The 20,398-nt window shown below is 42.5% G+C and overlaps 1 protein-coding gene across 1 annotated transcript; it reads right to left on the bottom strand.

Moving 5' to 3' along the window:
* Positions 1–2,922: 2,922 nt before the first annotated feature.
* LOC128702185 (DNA repair protein XRCC3-like) lies at positions 2,923–17,628 on the bottom strand. Its single transcript, XM_053796284.2, is given in 10 exon segments — positions 2,923–5,006; positions 6,673–6,879; positions 10,463–10,599; positions 12,211–12,223; positions 12,225–12,266; positions 12,269–12,334; positions 12,336–12,380; positions 12,383–12,420; positions 16,465–16,599; positions 17,301–17,628. Coding segments are annotated over 10 exon segments (1,371 nt in total). The 5' UTR covers positions 17,614–17,628; the 3' UTR covers positions 2,923–4,631.
* Between the last annotated feature and the right edge of the window lie 2,770 nt (positions 17,629–20,398).

Below are 20,398 nucleotides of genomic sequence, written 5' to 3'. Positions count from 1 at the left end.
CAGGTGTAGGCATACCCAGGTGTGTGCAGGTGTAGGCATACCCAGGTGTAGGCATACCCAGGTGTGTGCAGGTGTAGGCATACCCAGGTGTGTGCAGGTGTAGGCATACCCAGGTGTGTGCAGGTGTAGGCATACCCAGGTGTGTGCAGGTGTAGGCATACCCAGGTGTGTGCAGGTGTAGGCATACCCAGGTGTGCAGGTGTAGGCATACCCAGGTGTAGGCATACCCAGGTGTGTGCAGGTGCAGGCATACCCAGGTGTGTGCAGGTGTAGGCATACCCAGGTGTGTGCAGGTGTAGGCATACCCAGGTGTGTGCAGGTGTAGGCATACCCAGGTGTGTGCAGGTGTAGTCATACCCAGGTGTAGGCATACCCAGGTGTAGGCATACCCAGGTGTGCAGGTGGAGGCATACCCAGGTGTGTGCAGGTGTAGGCATACCCAGGTGTGTGCAGGTGTAGGCATACCCAGGTGTGTGCAGGTGTAGGCATACCCAGGTGTGTGCAGGTGTAGGCATACCCAGGTGTGTGCAGGTGTAGGCATACCCAGGTGTGTGCAGGTGTAGGCATACCCAGGTGTGTGCAGGTGTAGGCATACCCAGGTGTGTGCAGGTGTAGGCATACCCAGGTGTGTGCAGGTGTAGGCATACCCAGGTGTGTGCAGGTGTAGGCATACCCAGGTGTGCAGGTGTAGGCATACCCAGGTGTGTGCAGGTGTAGGCATACCCAGGTGTGTGCAAGTGTAGGCATACCCAGGTGTGCAGGTATGGGCAGATCCAAGTGTGTGCAGGTATGGGTAGATCCAGGTGTGTGCAGGTGTAGGCAGACCCAGGTGTGTGCAAGTAGGCAGACCCAGGTGTGTGCAAACCCAGATGTGTGCAGGTATGGGCAGACCCAGGGGTGTGCAAATGAGGACAGACCCAGGTGTGTGCAAGTGTAGGCAGACCCAGGGGTGTGCAAGTGTGGGCAGACCCAGGTGTGCGCAGATATGGGTAGACCCAGGTGTGGGTAGACCCAGGGGGGTGCAAGTGTGGGCAGACCCAGGTGTGGGCAGACCCACGTGTGCAGGTGTGGGAGCAGCTGCTGCCTTATTAGCCCGGAAGTTATGCTGACTATTCCTTCGTGATCTCTCTGCCTGGTACTGGGGTGGGGAGGTAGTGCCTGGTACTTGAGTGGAGGTACTGGGGGGAGGTGGTACTGTCGGGTACTGGGGTGGGGAGGCACTACCTCATACTGGGGTAGGGAGGTACTGCCTGGTACTGGGGTGGGGTGGTGAGGTACTGCCTCGTACTAGGGTGGGGTGGTGAGGTACTGCCTGGTACTGGGGTGGGGTGGTGAGGTGCTGCCTGGTATTGGGGTGGGGTGGTGAGGTACTGCCTGGTACTAGGGTGGGGTGGTGAGGTACTGCCTGGTACTGGGGTGGGGTGGTGAGGTGCTGCCTGGTATTGGGGTGGGGTGGTACTACCTGGTATTGCTGTGGGGTGGTACTGCCTGATACTGGGGTGGGGATGCACTGCCTGGTACTGGGGTGAGGTACTGCTTGATACTGGGTTGGGAACATGGTAGAGATAGTGGTAGTTGTGGTAATAGTGATGATAGTTATGGTGGTAGTGATAGTAAGTGGTAGTGGTGAAGGTAGTAGTGGTAGTTATGGCAGTAGTGGAGTGGTGATGGTAGTGGTGGCGGGGATAGTAATAGTGGTAGTAATAATAGCAGTGGTAGTGGTGATGGTAGAAGTAGTGGTAGAGGTGGTAGAAGTAGTAGTAATGGTGGTAGTAGTGGTGATGGTAGTGGTGGTGGTGGTAGTAGTAGTAATAGTATAGTAGTAGTATTAGTAGTAGTAGTAGTATAGTAGTAGTATAGTAGTATAGTAGTATAGTAGTAGTATAGTAGTATAGTAGTAGTAGTAGTAGTAGTAGTAGTAGTAGTAGTAGTAGTAGTAGTAGTAGTAGTAGTAGTAGTAGTAGTAGTAGTAGTAGTAGTAGTAGTAGGGATGCTGGTAGGTAATAGGTGTATTGCTGGAGATAATATGTAATTACACTGAATGGCTGAAGCATCACCCCTCACACAGGTCATGCAGTGCCTGGGGTGGTGGGGAGGAGGTGGTGGGGAGGAGGTGGAGGGTTGGAGGGGGGATGGGAGACTATCAGGCTTGAGCCATGGATGGCAAGGGTATCTCTAATTCTTTGAATCAAAAGCCGAGCATGAGTCTTTCAACTACTTTAACCTGGCAAATTGCAGAAGGAAAGTAATCAGATCATTATAGCAAAACATTTCTATATAGACAGGGAGTTGAATGAACGATGGTGAATGTGGTGGTGGTGGCCTGGTGGCTAAAGCTCCCGCTTCACACACGGAGGGCCCGGGTTTGATTCCCGGTGGGTGGCAACATTTCAACACGTTTCCTTACACCTGTTGTCCTGTTCACCTAGCAGCAAATAGATACCTGGGTGTTAGGCGACTGGTGTGGGTCGCATCCTGGGGGACAAGATTAAGGACCCCCCAATGGAAATAAGTTAGACAGTCCTCGATGACGCACTGACATTTTTGGGTTATCCTGGGTGGCTAACCCTCCGGGGTTAAAAATCCGAATGAAATCTTATCTTATCTTAATGTATTTTCTTCTTTGGGTCATTCTGCCTTGGTGGGAGAAAACTGCTAAAAAAAAAAAACTAAACTCCTATAATTCATACTATATTATTACATTTATGGGAAGCACTAAACCCACAGGGGTCATATGATGCCTCAGGGAATGGAAGGACTTCAGGCTTGATTCAAGGAACCTTCTCTGAGTGGTACAGGTCACACTATGGTTATTATAATCACAATTAAGCGACTAAAAATCCACAAGGTTCATAACAGCGCTGTTAAATTCCTTCTCAACATGTAAGATCTGAAGTTAAATTATTACAAATCTTGCTTTATAAATTACTTGTTCTATATTGTATTATATTCCTAAGGAGGTGCTAAATCTGTAGGGGTGGATCATGGCCTGGTTGATCAGGCCCTGATCCACCATGAGTCTTGGTCATGGACCGAGCCGTGAGGGCATTGGCCCCTGGAACACCCACCAGATATACTCCAGGGTCACCCAGTTTATAGGGAACAAGAAGTAATCAATTTGGATCCGAGGAAGGGGGTAGCTTCAAGTCCTTGGATCAAGAGCCCTTCATGGGCATCAAGGCACTCCTTACTGAAATGGAAAGGTCAGCTATTTTACCAGCATCATGTGTTGTTTCCCTGTCGTTCCTGATGCACCTCAGATAACATTTTTCAAACACTGGCTGTCTCTTCTGAGGCAGAGAGTGACCCAGGAAAAATAAGAGGAAACACATCTACTGTCATTCAATCAATCACTGTCTTGCCAGAAATATGTTGACATCACACTTCAGGTGGCCCTCTGCACTGCATCATCCTCACCCCTGTATTATTACTGCATTCATAGGAAGAGTTAAACCTGTAGGGGGTTATACAGCACCTGAAAATATGGGAGGCATTCAGGTTCAAATCCAAGGAAGGGAAGCACAGGTCCTATTCCCAAGATCAAGAACCCCTCACTGACATAACAGAACCCTTCAAGGGCTTCAACCCTTTAAAGGAGGTGAGGATAATTCAAGGCCACACAAGAGATATTATCACATTCCCAGGAAAATAATAGACTAAGAAGCTTCATAATAAGAAGAAATGCTGATGCAGTGAAGATATGTTATAACATTATACAACATTACTATACACAACAGGTGCCCCATGGCTTGGTTGGCAATGCTCTCACCTCACACTGTGTCCAGGGTTCAATCCCCAGTATGTGTGGAAACGGTGGGCGTTTCCATACACCTGCTGTCCTTGTTCGCCTAGCAGTATGTAGGTACCTAGGTGTTAGTCAACTGGCGTGGGTGGCATCCTGGGGGAAAAGACTGAAGGACCACAATGGAAATAAGACTCCAGTTACTTTTAGTAAAATGACATAAGTGCAACTATTGTAACATTTTATTGTGGCAACGTTTTGCTCTAAAAGAGCTTTGTCAAGTAAAACGTTGTCACAATAATAATAATAATACATGTAATAATAATAATAATAATACAGTAATAGCTTTATTTACTACAAGTACTACATGTACACAGTATACAGGCCTAGCTGACATCAATAGCATACTACTATATAGAATGCTGTTTGTTATGCAGAGCATGTCGGGCAAATTAGGTCAGTTTTGTCCCAGGATGTGCCCCACACCAGTCAACTAACACCCAGGTACCCATTTAGCTGATGGGGAACATAGACAACTGGTATAAAGAAACACACCCAATGCTGGGAATCGAACCCGGACCCGCCATTGCACGTGTCCTTTTACCTAACATTGTCGGTAATTCTACCTACATTACTAACTCCAGTTTTTATTTTGTTGGGTGGTCAAGACCTCAGTGCAAGCATATTAAAACAATGTATTCTTAGTCTATGAATATACTGGCAGGGTTCTTATTAGGTCCTCCTTACCCGAGCAGATAAATCCCTTTCGAAGGGTAATATGAAAAGCAATTATTTTCATTAAAGTACAGAGCAGTTTTTTGAAAAAATAGTGACTAACTACATACCCAGAGAGTAAAAAAATAATATTAAGGTTTTAGTATGTTATGTCCTAGACTGAAGATGAGCATAAATCCTCAGGACTCACAGTTGCATTCTCAAGTCCTCTCTCAGTAACAACAAACGAACACGATTTTTTCTCTAACCACGGACAGAATATCACTTCCAGTATTCTAACATTGTATTCAATAGCTCTTTTGGCACTATCAAGGTCAAATTCTTTAGACATTTCAGCACTGCTCAAGTTCCAGCTTGGGTTTTTATTTTTGCTGCCAATAACAGGCAATGCTTTAATGGCTTTAACAAAATAGTTAGTCCGAGTAAACAAGAGCCGCGTTGTTACTAAGTTGGCCCAGGCCAAGCCCAGTGCAGGAGTTACACTTCCAGTAAGACCATAAACACTCTGCTTTCCCATGACAGCTGTTACCTGGAAAAAATAATGTTATTATTAGGTGACTTGTAGCCTCTCCCTTGAGTAAAACAATTTTTTTTAGCTGTGCAGTAAGTCTGTACTGTTATATTCTTTCTTTCTTTCAACACACCAGCCGTATCCCACCGAGGTGGGGTGGCCCAAAAGGAAAAACAAAAGTTTCTCCTTTCATATTTAGTAATATATACAGGAGAAGGGGTTACTAGCCCCTTGCTCCTGGCATTTTAGTCGCCTCTTACAACACGCATAGCTTACGGAGGAAGAATTCTGTTCCACTTCCCCATGGAGATAAGAGGAAATAAACAAGAACAAGAGCTAGTAAGAAAATAGAAGAAAACCCAGAGGGGTGTGTATACATATGCCTGTACATGTATGTGTAGTGTGACCTAAGTGTAAGCAGAAGTAGCAAGACGTACCTGAAACCTTGCATGTTTATGAGACAGAAAAAACACCAGCAATCCTACCATCTTTTCTTTCTTTCAACACACCAGCCGTATCCCACCGAGGCGGGGTGGCCCAAAAGGAAAAACGAAAGTTTCTCCTTTTACATTTAGTAATATATACAGGAGAAGAGGTTACTAGCCCCTTGCTCCCGGCATTTTAGTCGCCTCTTACAACACGCATGGCTTACGGAGGAAGAATTCTGTTCCACTTCCCCATGGAGATAAGAGGAAATAAACAAGAATAAGAACTAGAAAGAAAATAGAAGAAAACCCAGAGGGGTGTGCATATATGTGCTTGTACATGTATGTGTAGTGTGACCTAAGTGTAAGTAGAAGTAGCAAGACGTACCTGAAATCTTGCATGTTCATGAGACAGAAAAAAGGACACCAGCAATCCTACCATCGTGTAAAACAATTACAGGCTTACGTTTTACACTCACTTGGCAGGACGGTAGTACCTCCCTGGGCGGTTGCTGTCTACCAACCTACTACCTAGGGTACTGTTATATATATGATTACAATACTACAGTGTAGCTGCATCCATCTATGGGCATCAATACATTTATTAACAATTAGACACATGTGCAACATCTGGGTATCTTTATTGACCTTATCAATTCAATTCAAGGACATAATGTGAAAGACTGTAGAACTATACTATACAAAAGACTAGGTAAACAGTCTCTCAGCCTTGGAGTTGGTGATGAGATTCTTCAAGCCTACGGTGCTCTTCACCACCTCCAAGGCTGAGGGGCTGATTACCTCATCTTTTGTATAGTATAGTTCTACAGTCTTCACATTATGTCCTTGAACTGTATTGATAAAACCACTGGCTGGCAAAATGTTGAAATAAAGATACCCAGATGTTGCACATGTGTCTAATTCTTCATCTTGTCAGTACTGCATACCATTCATATACATTATTATGTTTATCTATCATTATTATTGTGTGTTAGTTCTCAGTTAAGGAAAGTCATCACTAATTGTATGTCGCAAAAACCAAACATGTGGAAATCATGCAGGAATGTAGAAAAATAAAAACAGATAATGATACATAATCTTAGTGGAATAAATCATGGAAAAATACATTATGGGTAACCCTAAAGTTCATCAAAGTAGAAAAATCACAAGTTACATATAGAAAAAGTCATAAAAATCTGGATAAAAACTACAATAATGCTCAGAATGAAAAAAAAAATATATACAAATATCACACTCGCCTGATTAATTGCTAGAACAGCAACATTATGTGAAGATGCAAGTTGGTGTAATCTGTAGCCCAGTGTTTGGAGAGGCAGAGTTTTGTTTACCTCTGTTCCGTCTTCGGCTCGGAAGGCAGCAGCAACAGAATCTATCACCACCAGTCCCACTTGGCGAGAAGGAACGAGATGAGGAAGCTGGTATCGCACACAATCTACCAGACTTTCCTTCAAATACATTACTGTATTATTATTTTTAACACAGTGGCTGGTTCCCACCATGTCAAAATAGACTGACCCAAAGAAAAACACACATTCACTCTCATCTGCTAGCAAGCTTATCATTTCAAAAGGCCATAGGCAGCATGGTATGGTCTGAACCACAACATCCTTACCTAGCTAAATATCACAGGCACAGTACATCTAATCTTCAAACTCTAATCTCACAAATTGACTTTCCTTCATAGATATTAATAGTGAATACAGGAAAGAGTAAGGTTATGAGGATAACAAAAAGATTGGGTGAGGAAAGATTGGATATCAGATTGGAGGGAGAGAGTATGGAGGAGGTGAATGTATTCAGATATTTGGGAGTGGACGTGTCAGCGGATGGGTCTATGAAGGATGAGGTGAATCATAGAATTGATGAGGGGAAAAGGGTGAGCAGTGCACTTAGGAGTCTGTGGAGACAAAGAACTTTGTCCTTGGAGGCAAAGAGGGGAATGTATGAGAATATAGTTTTACCAACGCTCTTATATAGGTGTGAAGCATGGGTGATGAATGTTACAGCGAGGAGAAGGCTGGAGGCAGTGGAGATGTCATGTCTGAGGGCAATGTGTGGTGTGAATATAATGCAGAGAATTCGTAGTTTGGAAGTTAGGAGGAGGTGTGGGATTACCAAAACTGTTGTCCAGAGGGCTGAGGAAGGGTTGTTGCGGTGGTTCGGAATGTAGAGAGAATGGAGCGAAACAGAATGACTTCAAGAGTGTATCAGTCTGTAGTGGAAGGAAGGTGGGGTAGGGGTCGGCCTAGGAAAGGTTGGAGGGAGGGGGTAAAGGAGGTTTTGTGTGCGAGGGGCTTAGACTTCCAGCAGGCATGCGTGAGCGTGTTTGATAGGAGTGAATGGAGACAAATGGTTTTTAATACTTGACGTGCTGTTGGAGTGTGAGCAAAGTAACATTTATGAAGGGATTCAGGGAAACCGGCAGGCCGGACTTGAGTCCTGGAGATGGGAAGTACAGTGCCTGCACTCTGAAGGAGGGGTGTTAATGTTACAGTTTAAAAACTGTAGTGTAAAGCACCCTTCTGGCAAGACAGTGATGGAGTGAATGATGGTGAAAGTTTTTCTTTTTCGGGCCACCCTGCCTTGGTGGGAATCGGCCAGTGTGATAATAATAATAATAAAATATTACATGTATCTCATTCACGCTTTACAAACACATTCAATCCCAAACACCACCTTCCTCCATTCATTCTGATCTAACATGGTCAAATAAGCCTACTGGATTGTAGAGAAACATTTGTAATAGGTGTGAGCCTAAAACTCAATGTACCTGTTGGTTCACCCCTGGATGTGCTGTGTTAGTCTGGCCAAAAAGCACAGAAAGATGTACATTACCATATATTGCATAAACGGGGGTTATGTCAGTGGTTACATACTAAACTACAGTACAAGGAGACTTATGCACAGATAAACTATTTTACTGCATTGTCAGCTAAATGCACACTTTCCTTAAACAGTCATTAGCCTATTCTCATACCACCATATAGTTTCCATTATTTTTATTCTTCTCTCTTTTCCCCTGTAAAAAAAAAAAAAAAAATCCACGGGATACATATATCCTTAGCAATCATCCGATTTCATTTTTTTTAACACACCGGCCATTTCCCACTGAGGCAGGGTGACCTGAGACAGAAGAAACGATAGTGTTTCTTCTTTTTATATTTAGTAATTTATACAGGAGAAGAGGTTACTAGCCCCTTGTTCCCAGCATTTTAATAGCCTCTTACACAAATAACCCGCATATAGAAGAGAGGAGCTTATGACGACGTTTCGGTCCGACTTGGACTTGGCGGTGGCGGCAGCGGCAGCAGCAGCGGCAGCGGCGGCGGCGGCAGCGGCGGCGGCAGCGGCGGCGGCAGCGGCGGCGGCAGCGGCGGCGGCAGCGGCGGCGGCAGCTGCTGCGGCGGCGGCAGCGGCAGCAGCAGCAGCAGCAGCAGCAGCAAGTAGTAGTAGTAGTAGTAAGCTCCTCTCTTCTATGTGTGGGTTATTTGTGTATCGTTCCAGTCACAATATTGTGCCTTTTTTTGTTATTTAATAGCCTCTTACAACACACATGGTTTACAAAGAAAGGATTCTTCTCCACTTCCCCAATTTCAAAATTTCCTTTAATCTCCTCTCACTTCCTTTCTTCACTCCCCTTGTAGCACATATCTAACCTCTCAACAATTAATATAATTCAGTACCTAATTCTCCATGAAGTCTTACTGCCTATTTCTTTTATTTCTCTACAATAACACTGACAGTTTGGAGATGACAAAATCTCACAGTATGTAGTATTTAATTATTCCTTTAACAGACTGGCCATCTTCCACTAAGGGAGTGACCCTCCAAGAAAAAAAGAAGAAAATACATGCACTATCACTCATTCAATAGTCTGTTACAGTGCCACAAAATTACTGATCATAATATTTACTGTATGACTTAGGTCAATTACACATGTACGAACATATATATATATACAGTGGACCCCCGGATAACGATCAGCTCCCAACTCGACCAATTATGTAAGTTTATTTTTGTAAGTGCTTTTGTAGGTGTATTTTTAGGGGTCTGAAATGGACTAATCTAATTCACAATATTTCTCATGGGAACAAATTCGGTCTATAACGGCACCCAAACAGACTTCTGGATTGAAATAATATCGTTATGTGGGGGTCCACTGTATATTTACACACCCATCTGGGTTTTTTTCCTTAATAGTTCTTATTCTTCTTTATTTCCTCTTATCTCTGGGAAAGTGGAACAGAATTCTTCCTCTGTAAGCCATGCGTGTCGTAAGAGGCGACTAAAATGCCGGAGCAAGGGGCTAGTAGCCCCTTCTCCTGTGTAAATTACTAAATTTAAAAAGAAAAACTTTCCCCTTTCTTTTTAGGTCACCCTGGCTTGGTGAGATACAGCTGGTATTGGTATCGGTATCCAGACCAGAGCTTTGGTGAGATGGGTAAGGAAGAAGGATGGGTAAGGATAGAAATTTTGGAAAAGGGTGGGAGGGGGGAGAGAGGTAGGATATAAAAGGTAAGTGGCCCAACCACTTTGGTGTAATTTAAAAAGTGTACGTGAAATGATAAGATATTCTTTAAGAGGTATAAGACTAACCCATCAGAGTCACATAGATATAACAGAATATAAGTACATGACTCTGAATTGGTAGTAATTATACAAGTTGCAATTTTTTTTTTTTTCGATTGCACAACGGATATTTATGCGACAATGAAGGCAATAATTTTCGGCCAGTTTACAGAATTCCGTGACAATGGCTTCTTACAGGTGGTGTCCAGCCATATTAAATAGCATAATTTTTACATTAGATTGTTATATAAGATGTGGATACAGCTGGTTCATTGAGAAAAAAATTACAGTATGAACATAGAAATAAGCCTGGTATACAGTAAGTCCTCGACTTACAAACATGTTGGGGACCTTCTGTATTGTATATAATAATGATATTATACACAACAATAATATAATAATGACATTATACTCAATACAAAAGATTCTCAATAAGTCGACGACTTACTGTACTCTTACCATATCTGGAACATGATGAATGAAAATGTTATTGGTGTAAGATTTGGGTCCCTCAGGATGACTTGTTTGTATGTATTTCACCAGTTGTTGAAGACGAGCTGCTGGGAATTGTGACTCAGTGCAAATGTATGCCACACCTAGAATTAGAAGACATTTACAGCTATAAACAGAGTTATGTAAAGATAACCAATATCAAAATGTATAAATGGAACCAAGTAATGTTATTTATCTAGCTAGTACAATATATGCAGTCAAAATAATCTGCAGTATCTGTGTAAATATAGTAGAGAATATTACAAGACTTTTATTACAATTACTATTACATTTTTGACATCTTTTCAAAATTGGAAACCCAATTCTCGTACCTCACTGTAATATTATTTACTGTCATTTTGGCAATAATGATTAATGATGCAATGAAGTGCAATTAGCTTGAAAATTTAATTGCACATTAGACTCTCTATTATACATATTTATGCAATCCTTGGCATCTGTAATTCAGTACTTGATTTTGGTGAATAGCTGAGATATCCCCATTTAAAACCCATGTAGTATGGAATGCCTGACAGTAGGGAATTTAAATTCCGAAAGTTTATTTTACATTAACAATTACATTAACAACTACATTAAATGCCTGATTCGAGGAGGGTGTGGTGAGGGAGGGAGGAGACAGGGAATAAATTTTTATAGCTTACAGAAAGAACGTCATTAAAAACCAGAGCATTGGGAGGAAAATGTCATCTGGTACTTTATTCATTAAAGGTTCTACACTCACATGTGCAGGACCCCCCTTCCACACACACACCCACACAAAGCTAAAATTAATTGTCTGAAGTCAAGAAAACTCACATTAACACTTGGTAAAACACTAGATACAATCATGAGGGGGACTAGCACTTGGTAAAACACTAGATACAATCATGAGGGGGACTAACACTTGGTAAAACACTAGATACAATCATGAGGGAGACTAGCACTTGGTAAAACAATCATGAGTTAGGGTAGTGATGGGTGGAGAAGACACTGCTAATGATGGCTTGCATTCCATGAACCCAAGCACACAAAAACCTTCTCCAAAACATTACCATTATACCTGTGCTTATTTGACCACTGAGACTGTGGAGGAAAGAAGAATAAAAAGGAAGAGGAGTAAAGATGAAGGGGAATAACAAGAAAGGTGAGGAGGAGAGAGACGGGAGGAACAAGATTGTTATAAATTCTATTCACATTTTAATTATGTTATCTCATTTACACTTTATTATTGTTTGTTTTTATGATGTAAGTGCAAAAACAATTACTCTGTTTATGTCTAACTGCTAAATAATCTTTAAGAATTGGGATTAGTTTTGCCCAACAGTGTTTTCATTACATATAAACTGCATTATTTTTGTACCTCATAAAAATAAATAAAAAATTAATTTTAAATTTGAATTTGAAAGAAAAAATGTAATAACGTTGGTGGAATTACCGACAATATGTTAGGTAAAAGAACACGAGTGCAACTAATGTGACATTTTATTGTGGCACTTGTGGCACCTAAGAAAAAATGTAGCATTACAGACTGATAAGATTATTCTGTACAGTACTGTATTCATAGGGTAAGCACAAAAACCCATATGGGTCATACAGACAAGAATACAACAATAAACTGACAAGAGTGCAACAATTGCAGACAAAAATTCAACAATTACTGACAAAAAAATGCAAACAATTACAGACAAGAATGCAACAATCAAGCCTTCCCATACCTTTACCAAGTCCCTCCACTGCAGGGAGGGAGCTGGACATGCAGTGCCAGTTGCAGTGCAAAACTGGGTCTTTCCCACTCCCACTCTCGCCTGCTACTTCCGTGATCCCCCGAACAGGCACTCCCACCACCCAGGAAGTCATCAAGTTGACAGCAGCCAGTGGTGATGTGGGGCAAACATTTCCATTGTTTGAGTTACACATTTCCCAAGCTAGAAATAAAATGCTTTCTTCATCTCTCGATGAAGAATTACTGACAATATGTTAGGTGAAAAGACACAAGTGCAACTAATGTAACATTTTATTTGTTGGCAATGTTTCGCTTTCCAGGAGCTTAGTACAATAAAATGCCACATTTCACAAATAACCCGCACATAGGAGAGAGGAGCTTACAACAATGTTTCAGTCTGACTTGGACCATTTATAAAGTCCCACTAACAGAAATCCCTTTCAAAATTGCATAAAACAGTGTGTAATGGCATATTTCTTATTAGAAGGAAACATTCTTTATAAAATTGTGAGAAATGCTCTACATAACCATGGGCTTCCCCACCATACTCCTCAAGTGTCCACCCATCTCTGTATAAACAAATGTATCATGTTAAATTAACTTGCATTTGTACTAAATGTGCTGCAATGTGTAAATATTACAGTGTTACTGAATTTGCAAATGACATAGATAAGCTGAATTTAATTCGGTGTACAGTGGACCCCCGGTTATCGGGGGGTTTGGTTATTGGCCAACTCGGTTATCGGCGGGTTTTTCAGCGCCCGGTTATCGGCCATTTTGGACGTGTCCATCCGCCGGCTGGGGCAGCTTGCGCTTCGGTTTGGCTTTGTCTCTCGGTGGCTGAGGAATCTTCTGCTCATACATCCAAACATTTTGCTTGTTTACCATTGTTTTTAGTGTTTTCTTTTTGCAGTGCAACTGTGAAATAAGTAGCCATGGCTCCAATGAAAGTTCCTAGTAAAGTTACTGTGGTAAAGAAAGTGAGAAACACCATGGAATTTAAGTGTGAAGTGATAGAAAAGTTTGAGAATAAATCAACAATTACATCCATCCTGACAAAGAAAGAAAAAATCAAAGATGCTAATGTTGCAAAAGGAGTAACTTTTCTAACTAAACAAAGGCCACCAATAATGGAAGAGATGGAAAAGTTATTATTATTATGGATTAAGGAAAAAGAATTAGTGGGGGACAGTGTTGTGGAGTCTATTGTTTGTGAGAAGGCAAAGCAGTTGCATGAGAATCTTGCAAAGAAAATGCCTGGAACAAGTGCTGCAGTTTGTGAATTTAGGGCCAGCAAAGGATGGTTCGATTGATTTAAGAAGCACAGTGTTGTAAGGAACGGTGAGGCTGCAAGTTCTGACAAATGTGCAGCTGAAAAGTATGTTTACGAATTCCAGGATTATGTAAAGGCTGAAAGATTCGAACCCCAACAAGTGTTCAATTGTGACGAAACAGGTCTGTTTTGGAAGAAAATGCCAAACAGTACCTATATTACCCAGGAGGAAAAGGCACTGCCAGGACACAAGCCTATGAAAGACAGACTTACTCTTTTGTTGTGTGGTAATGCTAATGGGGATTTCAAAGTGAAGCCTTTACTCGTGTATCACTCGGAAAATCCCAGAGTGTTAAAGAAAAACAATGTCATGAAGAATAGATGGTGTGTGATGTGGAAAGCTAATCATAAAGCATGGGTCACAAGACAAATTTTCAGAGTGGGTTAATGATGTGTTTGGCCCAAGTGTGAAAAAAATACCTCCTGGAAAAGAAATTGCCACTCAAGTGCCTCCTGGTACTGGACAATACTCCTGCACATCCTCCAGACTTGCAAGACCAAGTGTTTAGGGACTTCAGTTTCATCACAGTGAAGTTCTTGCCTCCTAACACCACTCCTCTCCTCCAGCCCATGGACCAGCAGGTCATTTCTAACTTCAAAAAACTCTATACAAAAGCAGTGTTTCAAAAGTGCTTTGAAGTGACCTCGGACACTCAGTTGACCCTTAACTCAGTTGACCCAAGCCTTACCTTATAGGTAAGGCTTGGGAGGGAGTTCCGAAGTTCTCTGACCTGAGGGTTGGTGAAGATGGGAAGGAAGAGGGAAGGGAGGGCTGGAAAAATGGAAGAGGTTGGGAGGGTGGAGTAGGAGGTGGGGTTGCAGAGGTGAGTGGCCTGTCCACTCTGGAGCGTAATGTGCAGAGGTACTGCAGGAAGTTGTGTTGGAGCAAGATGTGCTGGTGGCAGCAGTGTCAGTAGAGTAGGGCTGGTGCTCAGGTGCCCGGCAGGAGAAGGCTGGTGGTGCCCAGGAAAACAGGGTCATTTTGGAGCCACACCCCAGCTTTAGCTAAATAGCAAAGTGCTGGGGAACTTCAGCTTGGTGGTGGTTGGTTATGCACTTAATCTGCTGCTGACTGCATTGAATCTTGTTCTGGAGAGGTGTAACACGTTGATGGGGGAGTTGGAATCATATGTGTGGTTGTTGAGTTGGTGTATTATCTCTTCGAGGGTAGTTGGTAGTTGGGAGGGAGTGACTTCCAGGACTTTGAACTCTGCTTGGAGAAAACTGTGGCCAGATTGTGTCCAACAGAGGAATTTTGAAGGGTTTGAGGCTCATTCTGACCCTGACCCTGCCGACCCTGTGGACTCTATTGGGCACTGGGGAAGTCCCTGGGGATGGAGGTGAGTGGCGAGGATGTGGAAGAGCTGGTGGAGGACCACAGGAAAGAACTTACCACTGAAGAGCTGCAAGAGCTTCAACTTGAACAGCAACAGACTGCAGCTGAGGAACTTGCTTCAGAGGAGGAGGAAGAGGGAGTGAAGGAGGTGCCTTCTTCAGAGATTAAAGAGGTGTGTGCAATGTGGACCAGGGTGCAAGCTTTTGTAGAGAAACACCACCCTGACAAAGCTGAAACAAGCCATATCTGCAACATGTTTAGTGACAAAACCCTGTCCCACTTCAGGGAAATCTTAAAGAGATGCCAGAAACAGAGCCCTTTGGGCAATTGTTTTGTGAGACAGGGTCCAGTGACTCTCAAGCTGGTCCAAGTGGCAATAAAAGACAGAGAAGGGAAGTAACCCCAGAGAAGGCTTTGCTACCTAAAGTCTTTATGGAGGGGGATTCCCCTTCCAAACACTAACTCCTTCCTCTTTCCTCCTCCGTATCTTCCAGAAGCCAGCATTAGCCTTCAATAAATGTATGTAATACTTACATAATTGTTAAAAAAATTATTTTTTTTTGAATATTTTTGTTTGGAACAGATTAATTGTATTTCCATTAATTCTTACGGGAAATATTAATTCGGTTTTCGGCCATTTCGGTTATCGGTCGACCTTCTGGAACGGATTACAGCCGATAACTGGGGGTCCACTGTACGTGATATAATTAGATAACCAGGTACATTATTATGTCATGTAATATCAATACCACTTGCAAAATGTATAAAAACCAAAAAACTGAAGAAGAGTAAGGATATAACTCAGTATAGTTAGAGTATGTGTTAGACATAATAAAGTACAGTTACAGTATTACATAAATACACTTACATAATTGCTAAATATATAGTAAAAATGAAAAATTAGTTACAGTGTTTTTATGGAAAAAACTTTTTATCACCAACTGTAACAGTATTATAAAACTGAATCAGACATTTATAATTATGAAGGAGACTACAACCTATTTTTTACACCTATGGGCAGTTACTCTCGATTGTAAAGTAGTTTATTGTGTGTATTAGTTTTAAAAAGTATAGTTAATGAGTACTGATAACACATTCTGTCACATTCTATTATATACAAATCAAAGGAAGCCAAAGAATAATGTATGCTAATACCAAACATTTACATTTAAAAAAAAATATAAGGTGCATAGAGTTTGATAAAGAATTATGCCACTTTAGTGCCCATTATGATATATACTATTTCATTATTTCATGAAGTCATGATAAAGGTCTACACAGAGTGAAACTAGACGAGCACAACTAGCTAGCATGTTGTCTCCTTTTACGCTTAGTGGGTGAAGAACTCAATCTCCACCGCTTCTTGGGTTGAATGACCCGCACAAATTTAGAGAATAATAGTAATAATAATATGATGATAATAATAATATGATAGTAATAATAATAATAATAATATGACTAATAATAATAATAATAATCTACACAAAAGAAAATGTCAACCCACAAAAGCTTAATCTGGGAAGTGTGTCTTTATCTTTGTACTTTCACATGAGAGAGCTGCAAAATTGTCAAGCTACCTGTTAGCTGTTTAGGAACAGCATAGGCAGCTACTGCAGAAGTCAGCTGTTCAACGTCCACCGTTGCTAGTCCAAGTTTGCGCTGCAGCTCGCTGTGTGACGCTCGGAGAATATTTAAAACCGACACGTAACCAGCTGGAAAAAGGGTGGTACTGTATTAATGAAAAATTAAGACAGTATTGAATTCCAAAAAAGTTTAAATTTCTGTATGGTGAAGTCAGTCATAGTTGTTTTAACTGTGAAGTGATGACTAGAAATGTCTGAGTAAGTGAAAATTGGCAAATTAAATTGTGATTCATTATTAGATGAAAACTGACAGGTTAGGTGGCCATTCATTATTATATTTGGTGAAAATTGACAGGTTAGGTGGCCATTCATTATTATATTAGGAGAAAATTGACAGGTTAGGTGGCCATTCATTATTATATTAGGTGAAAATTGACAGGTTAGGTGGCCATTCATTATTAGGTGAAAATTGACAGGTTAGGTGGCCATTCATTATTATATTAGGTGAAAATTGACAGGTTAGGTGGAAATTTATTGGCTGAGGAAAAAATGGAATATAGGTGAAGATTCCTAGATTATACTAGATTTTTTATGTTTATATTACTATTAATAATAATTAAAATAATATATTATTATTATATTCACGGGAAAGCGCTAAACAAATAGGGGCAATACAACACCTGGGGAAAGGAAAGTAATCAGGTTTAATAAGAAATGAGGGTAGCTCCAAATCTTTGGATCAAGAGCCCTTCGCCTGCATCAAAGGTAAATCAGCAACAAATATCTTTGCCGTAAATACAAAACAATATCCTGGTCAGTGTGTCTCCCACCTCTCTTAGCACTCGCTATTATTCTGGGATTTATGTCAAGGTCGTCAATGAAACTGTCACTTCTTTTGTGGGTCATTGCAGCTGACGACATGACGACGACGAAGACACAGAACACCACAGTCAAAGAATTACAGAGAAGTGTAAAGAAAAGCGACTCATTTTGCCAACTGAAACAACTGCCATTGTTGTTGTTGTTGTTGGGGTTGTTAAGGGCTACGTAAACTTGCACCTTATTTAGGCGTCTTTCCCAGGTTTGGTAAGGTGACCCTAACTGACTCCGGTACACTTCTGTCCCACCAGCTACAGGGTACATCCTCAGTGGACCGACTCCGGTACACTTCTGTCCCACCAGCTACAGGGTACATCCTCGGTGGACCGACTCCGGTACACCTCTGTCCTACCAGCTACAGGGTACATCCTCAGTGGACCGACTCCGGTACACTTCTGTCCCACCAGCTACAGGGTACACCCTCGGTAGACCGACTCCGGTACACTTCTGTCCCACCAGCTACAGGGTACATCCTCAGTGGACCGACTCCGGTACACTTCTGTCCCACCAGCTACAGGGTACACCCTCGGTAGACCGACTCCGGTACACTTCTGTCCCACCAGCTACAGGGTACATCCTCGGTGGACCGACTCCGGTACACTTCTGTCCCACCAGCTACAGGGTACATCCTCGGTAGACCGACTCCGGTACACTTCTGTCCCACCAGCTACAGGGTACACCCTCAGTGGACCGACTCCGGTACACTTCTGTCCCACCAGCTACAGGGTACACCCTCGGTAGACCGACTCCGGTACACTTCTGTCCCACCAGCTACAGGGTACATCCTCAGTGGACCGACTCCGGTACACTTCTGTCTCACCAGCTACAGGGTACACCCTCGGTAGACCGACTCCGGTACACTTCTGTCCCACCAGCAACAGAACAACTCGGTGGATCAATGGGTAACTGAGTTAATTAAAGGGAATCTATACAAAATTCTTATTCATCTATTTATTTTGTACACATTGTTACATGTATATGTACACTTCAGGTTAAGTAGAAAACAGCACATTGGATAATACATATACATAAATGCACATACTCTCGGGTTTGGCTGTGTATACATAAAAAACGCACATCTTTCTATAGATAGGAATGCACATTCTAATTAGCATCATCTATTACGAGCATACGTACATACATACATGTATATGTATGTACACACTAACAAACACGCACATGAGTAGGCTATAGGTTAAGTCCGATACACAGACATAAGCACGCACGCGCACAGACACAGACACACACACACACATACACAGACACACACAGACACAGACACACACACACACACACACACACACACACACACATACACACACACACACACACACACACACACACACACACACACACACACACACACACACACACTCACTCGCACACGCACACGCACACACACACACACACAGACACACACACACACATACACAGACACACACAGACACAGACACACAGACACACACAAACACACACACACACACACACACGCACACACACACACACACACACACACACACACACACACACACACACACACACACATACATACACACATACACACATACACACACACACATACACACACACACACATACACACACACCAGCGCAAGTATCACCTATATTGTGGGTACAACCCACCACAGAACTGCAGGAGGCCAAGAGAAGAAAACGATGAGAGCAACAGAGCAATGGTCGACACACTAGCCGAGGTGGCCAGGAGAGCACACATGGGGGGAGCAAAGTTACTAGTTATGGGTGATTTCAATCACAAGGAGATTGACTGGGAAAACCTGGAGCCCCATGGGGGTCCCGAAACATGGAGAGCCAAGATGATGGATGTGGTACTGGAAAACCTTATGCATCAACATGTTAGAGACACTACCAGAGAGAGAGGAGAGGATGAACCAGCAAGGCTGGACCTTGTATTCACCATGAGTAGTTGGGACATCGAGGGTATCATGTATGAAAGGCCCCTGGGTGCTATTGATCATGTGGTTCTGTGCTTGGACTACATAGTTGAGCTCCAAGTGGAGAGAGTAGCAGGAATAGGCTGGGAAAAACCAAACTACAAAAGGGGGAACTACTCAGGCATGAGGAACTTCCTTCAAGACATTCAGTGGGAGAGGGAACTGACAGGAAAACCAGTACAAGAAATGATGGACTATGTAGCAACAAAATGCAAGGAGGCAGAGGAGAGGTTTGTTCCCAAGGGAAACAGAAATAATGGGAAGAACAGAACGAGTCCTTGGTTCACCCAAAGGTGTAGGGAGGCAAAAACTAGGTGTACTAGAGAACGGAAAAGGTACAGAAGACAGAGAACTCAGGAAAATAAAGAAATCGGCCGAAGAGCCAGAAACGAATATGCACAGATAAGAAGGGAGGCTCAGAGACAATATGAAAATGATATAGCATCAAAAGACTGACCCGAAGCTGTTGTACAGCCACATCAGGAGGAAAACAACAGTCAAGGACCAGGTAATCAGACTGAGGAAGGGTGATGGGGAATTCACAAGAAACGACCGGGAGGTATGTCAGGAGCTCAACACAAGATTTAAAGAGGTATTTTCAGTGGAAAGCAGTAGGACTCCAGGAAATCAGAACAGGGGGGCACACCAGCAAGTGCTGGATGAGGTACATATAACCAAGGAGGAGGTGAAGAAGCTGCTATGCGAACTTGACACCTCAAAGGCAGTGGGACCAGACAACATCTCTCCATGGGTCCTTAAAGAGGGAGCAGAGATATTGTGTGAGCCATTAACAAAGATCTTCAACACATCATTTAAAACTGGGCAACTCCCTGAGGTATGGAAAATGGCAAATGTAGTCCCAATTTTTAAAAAGGGAGACAGACATGAGGCACTAAACTACAGACCTGTATCACTAACGTGTATAGTATGCAAGGTCATGGAGAAGATCATCAGGAGGAGAGTGGTGGGGCACCTGGAAAGAAACAAGTGTATAATTGACAACCAGCACGGTTTCAGGGAAGGAAAATCCTGTGTCACAAACCTACTAGAGTTTTATGATAAGGTGACAGAAGTAAG

The sequence above is a fragment of the Cherax quadricarinatus genome, unplaced genomic scaffold (assembly GCF_038502225.1).
Source record: "Cherax quadricarinatus isolate ZL_2023a unplaced genomic scaffold, ASM3850222v1 Contig2697, whole genome shotgun sequence".
Taxonomy (NCBI): Eukaryota; Metazoa; Arthropoda; class Malacostraca; order Decapoda; family Parastacidae; genus Cherax; species Cherax quadricarinatus.
Note: the sequence above shows the minus strand (reverse complement) of the source record. Positions and strands in the feature narration are given on the sequence as shown.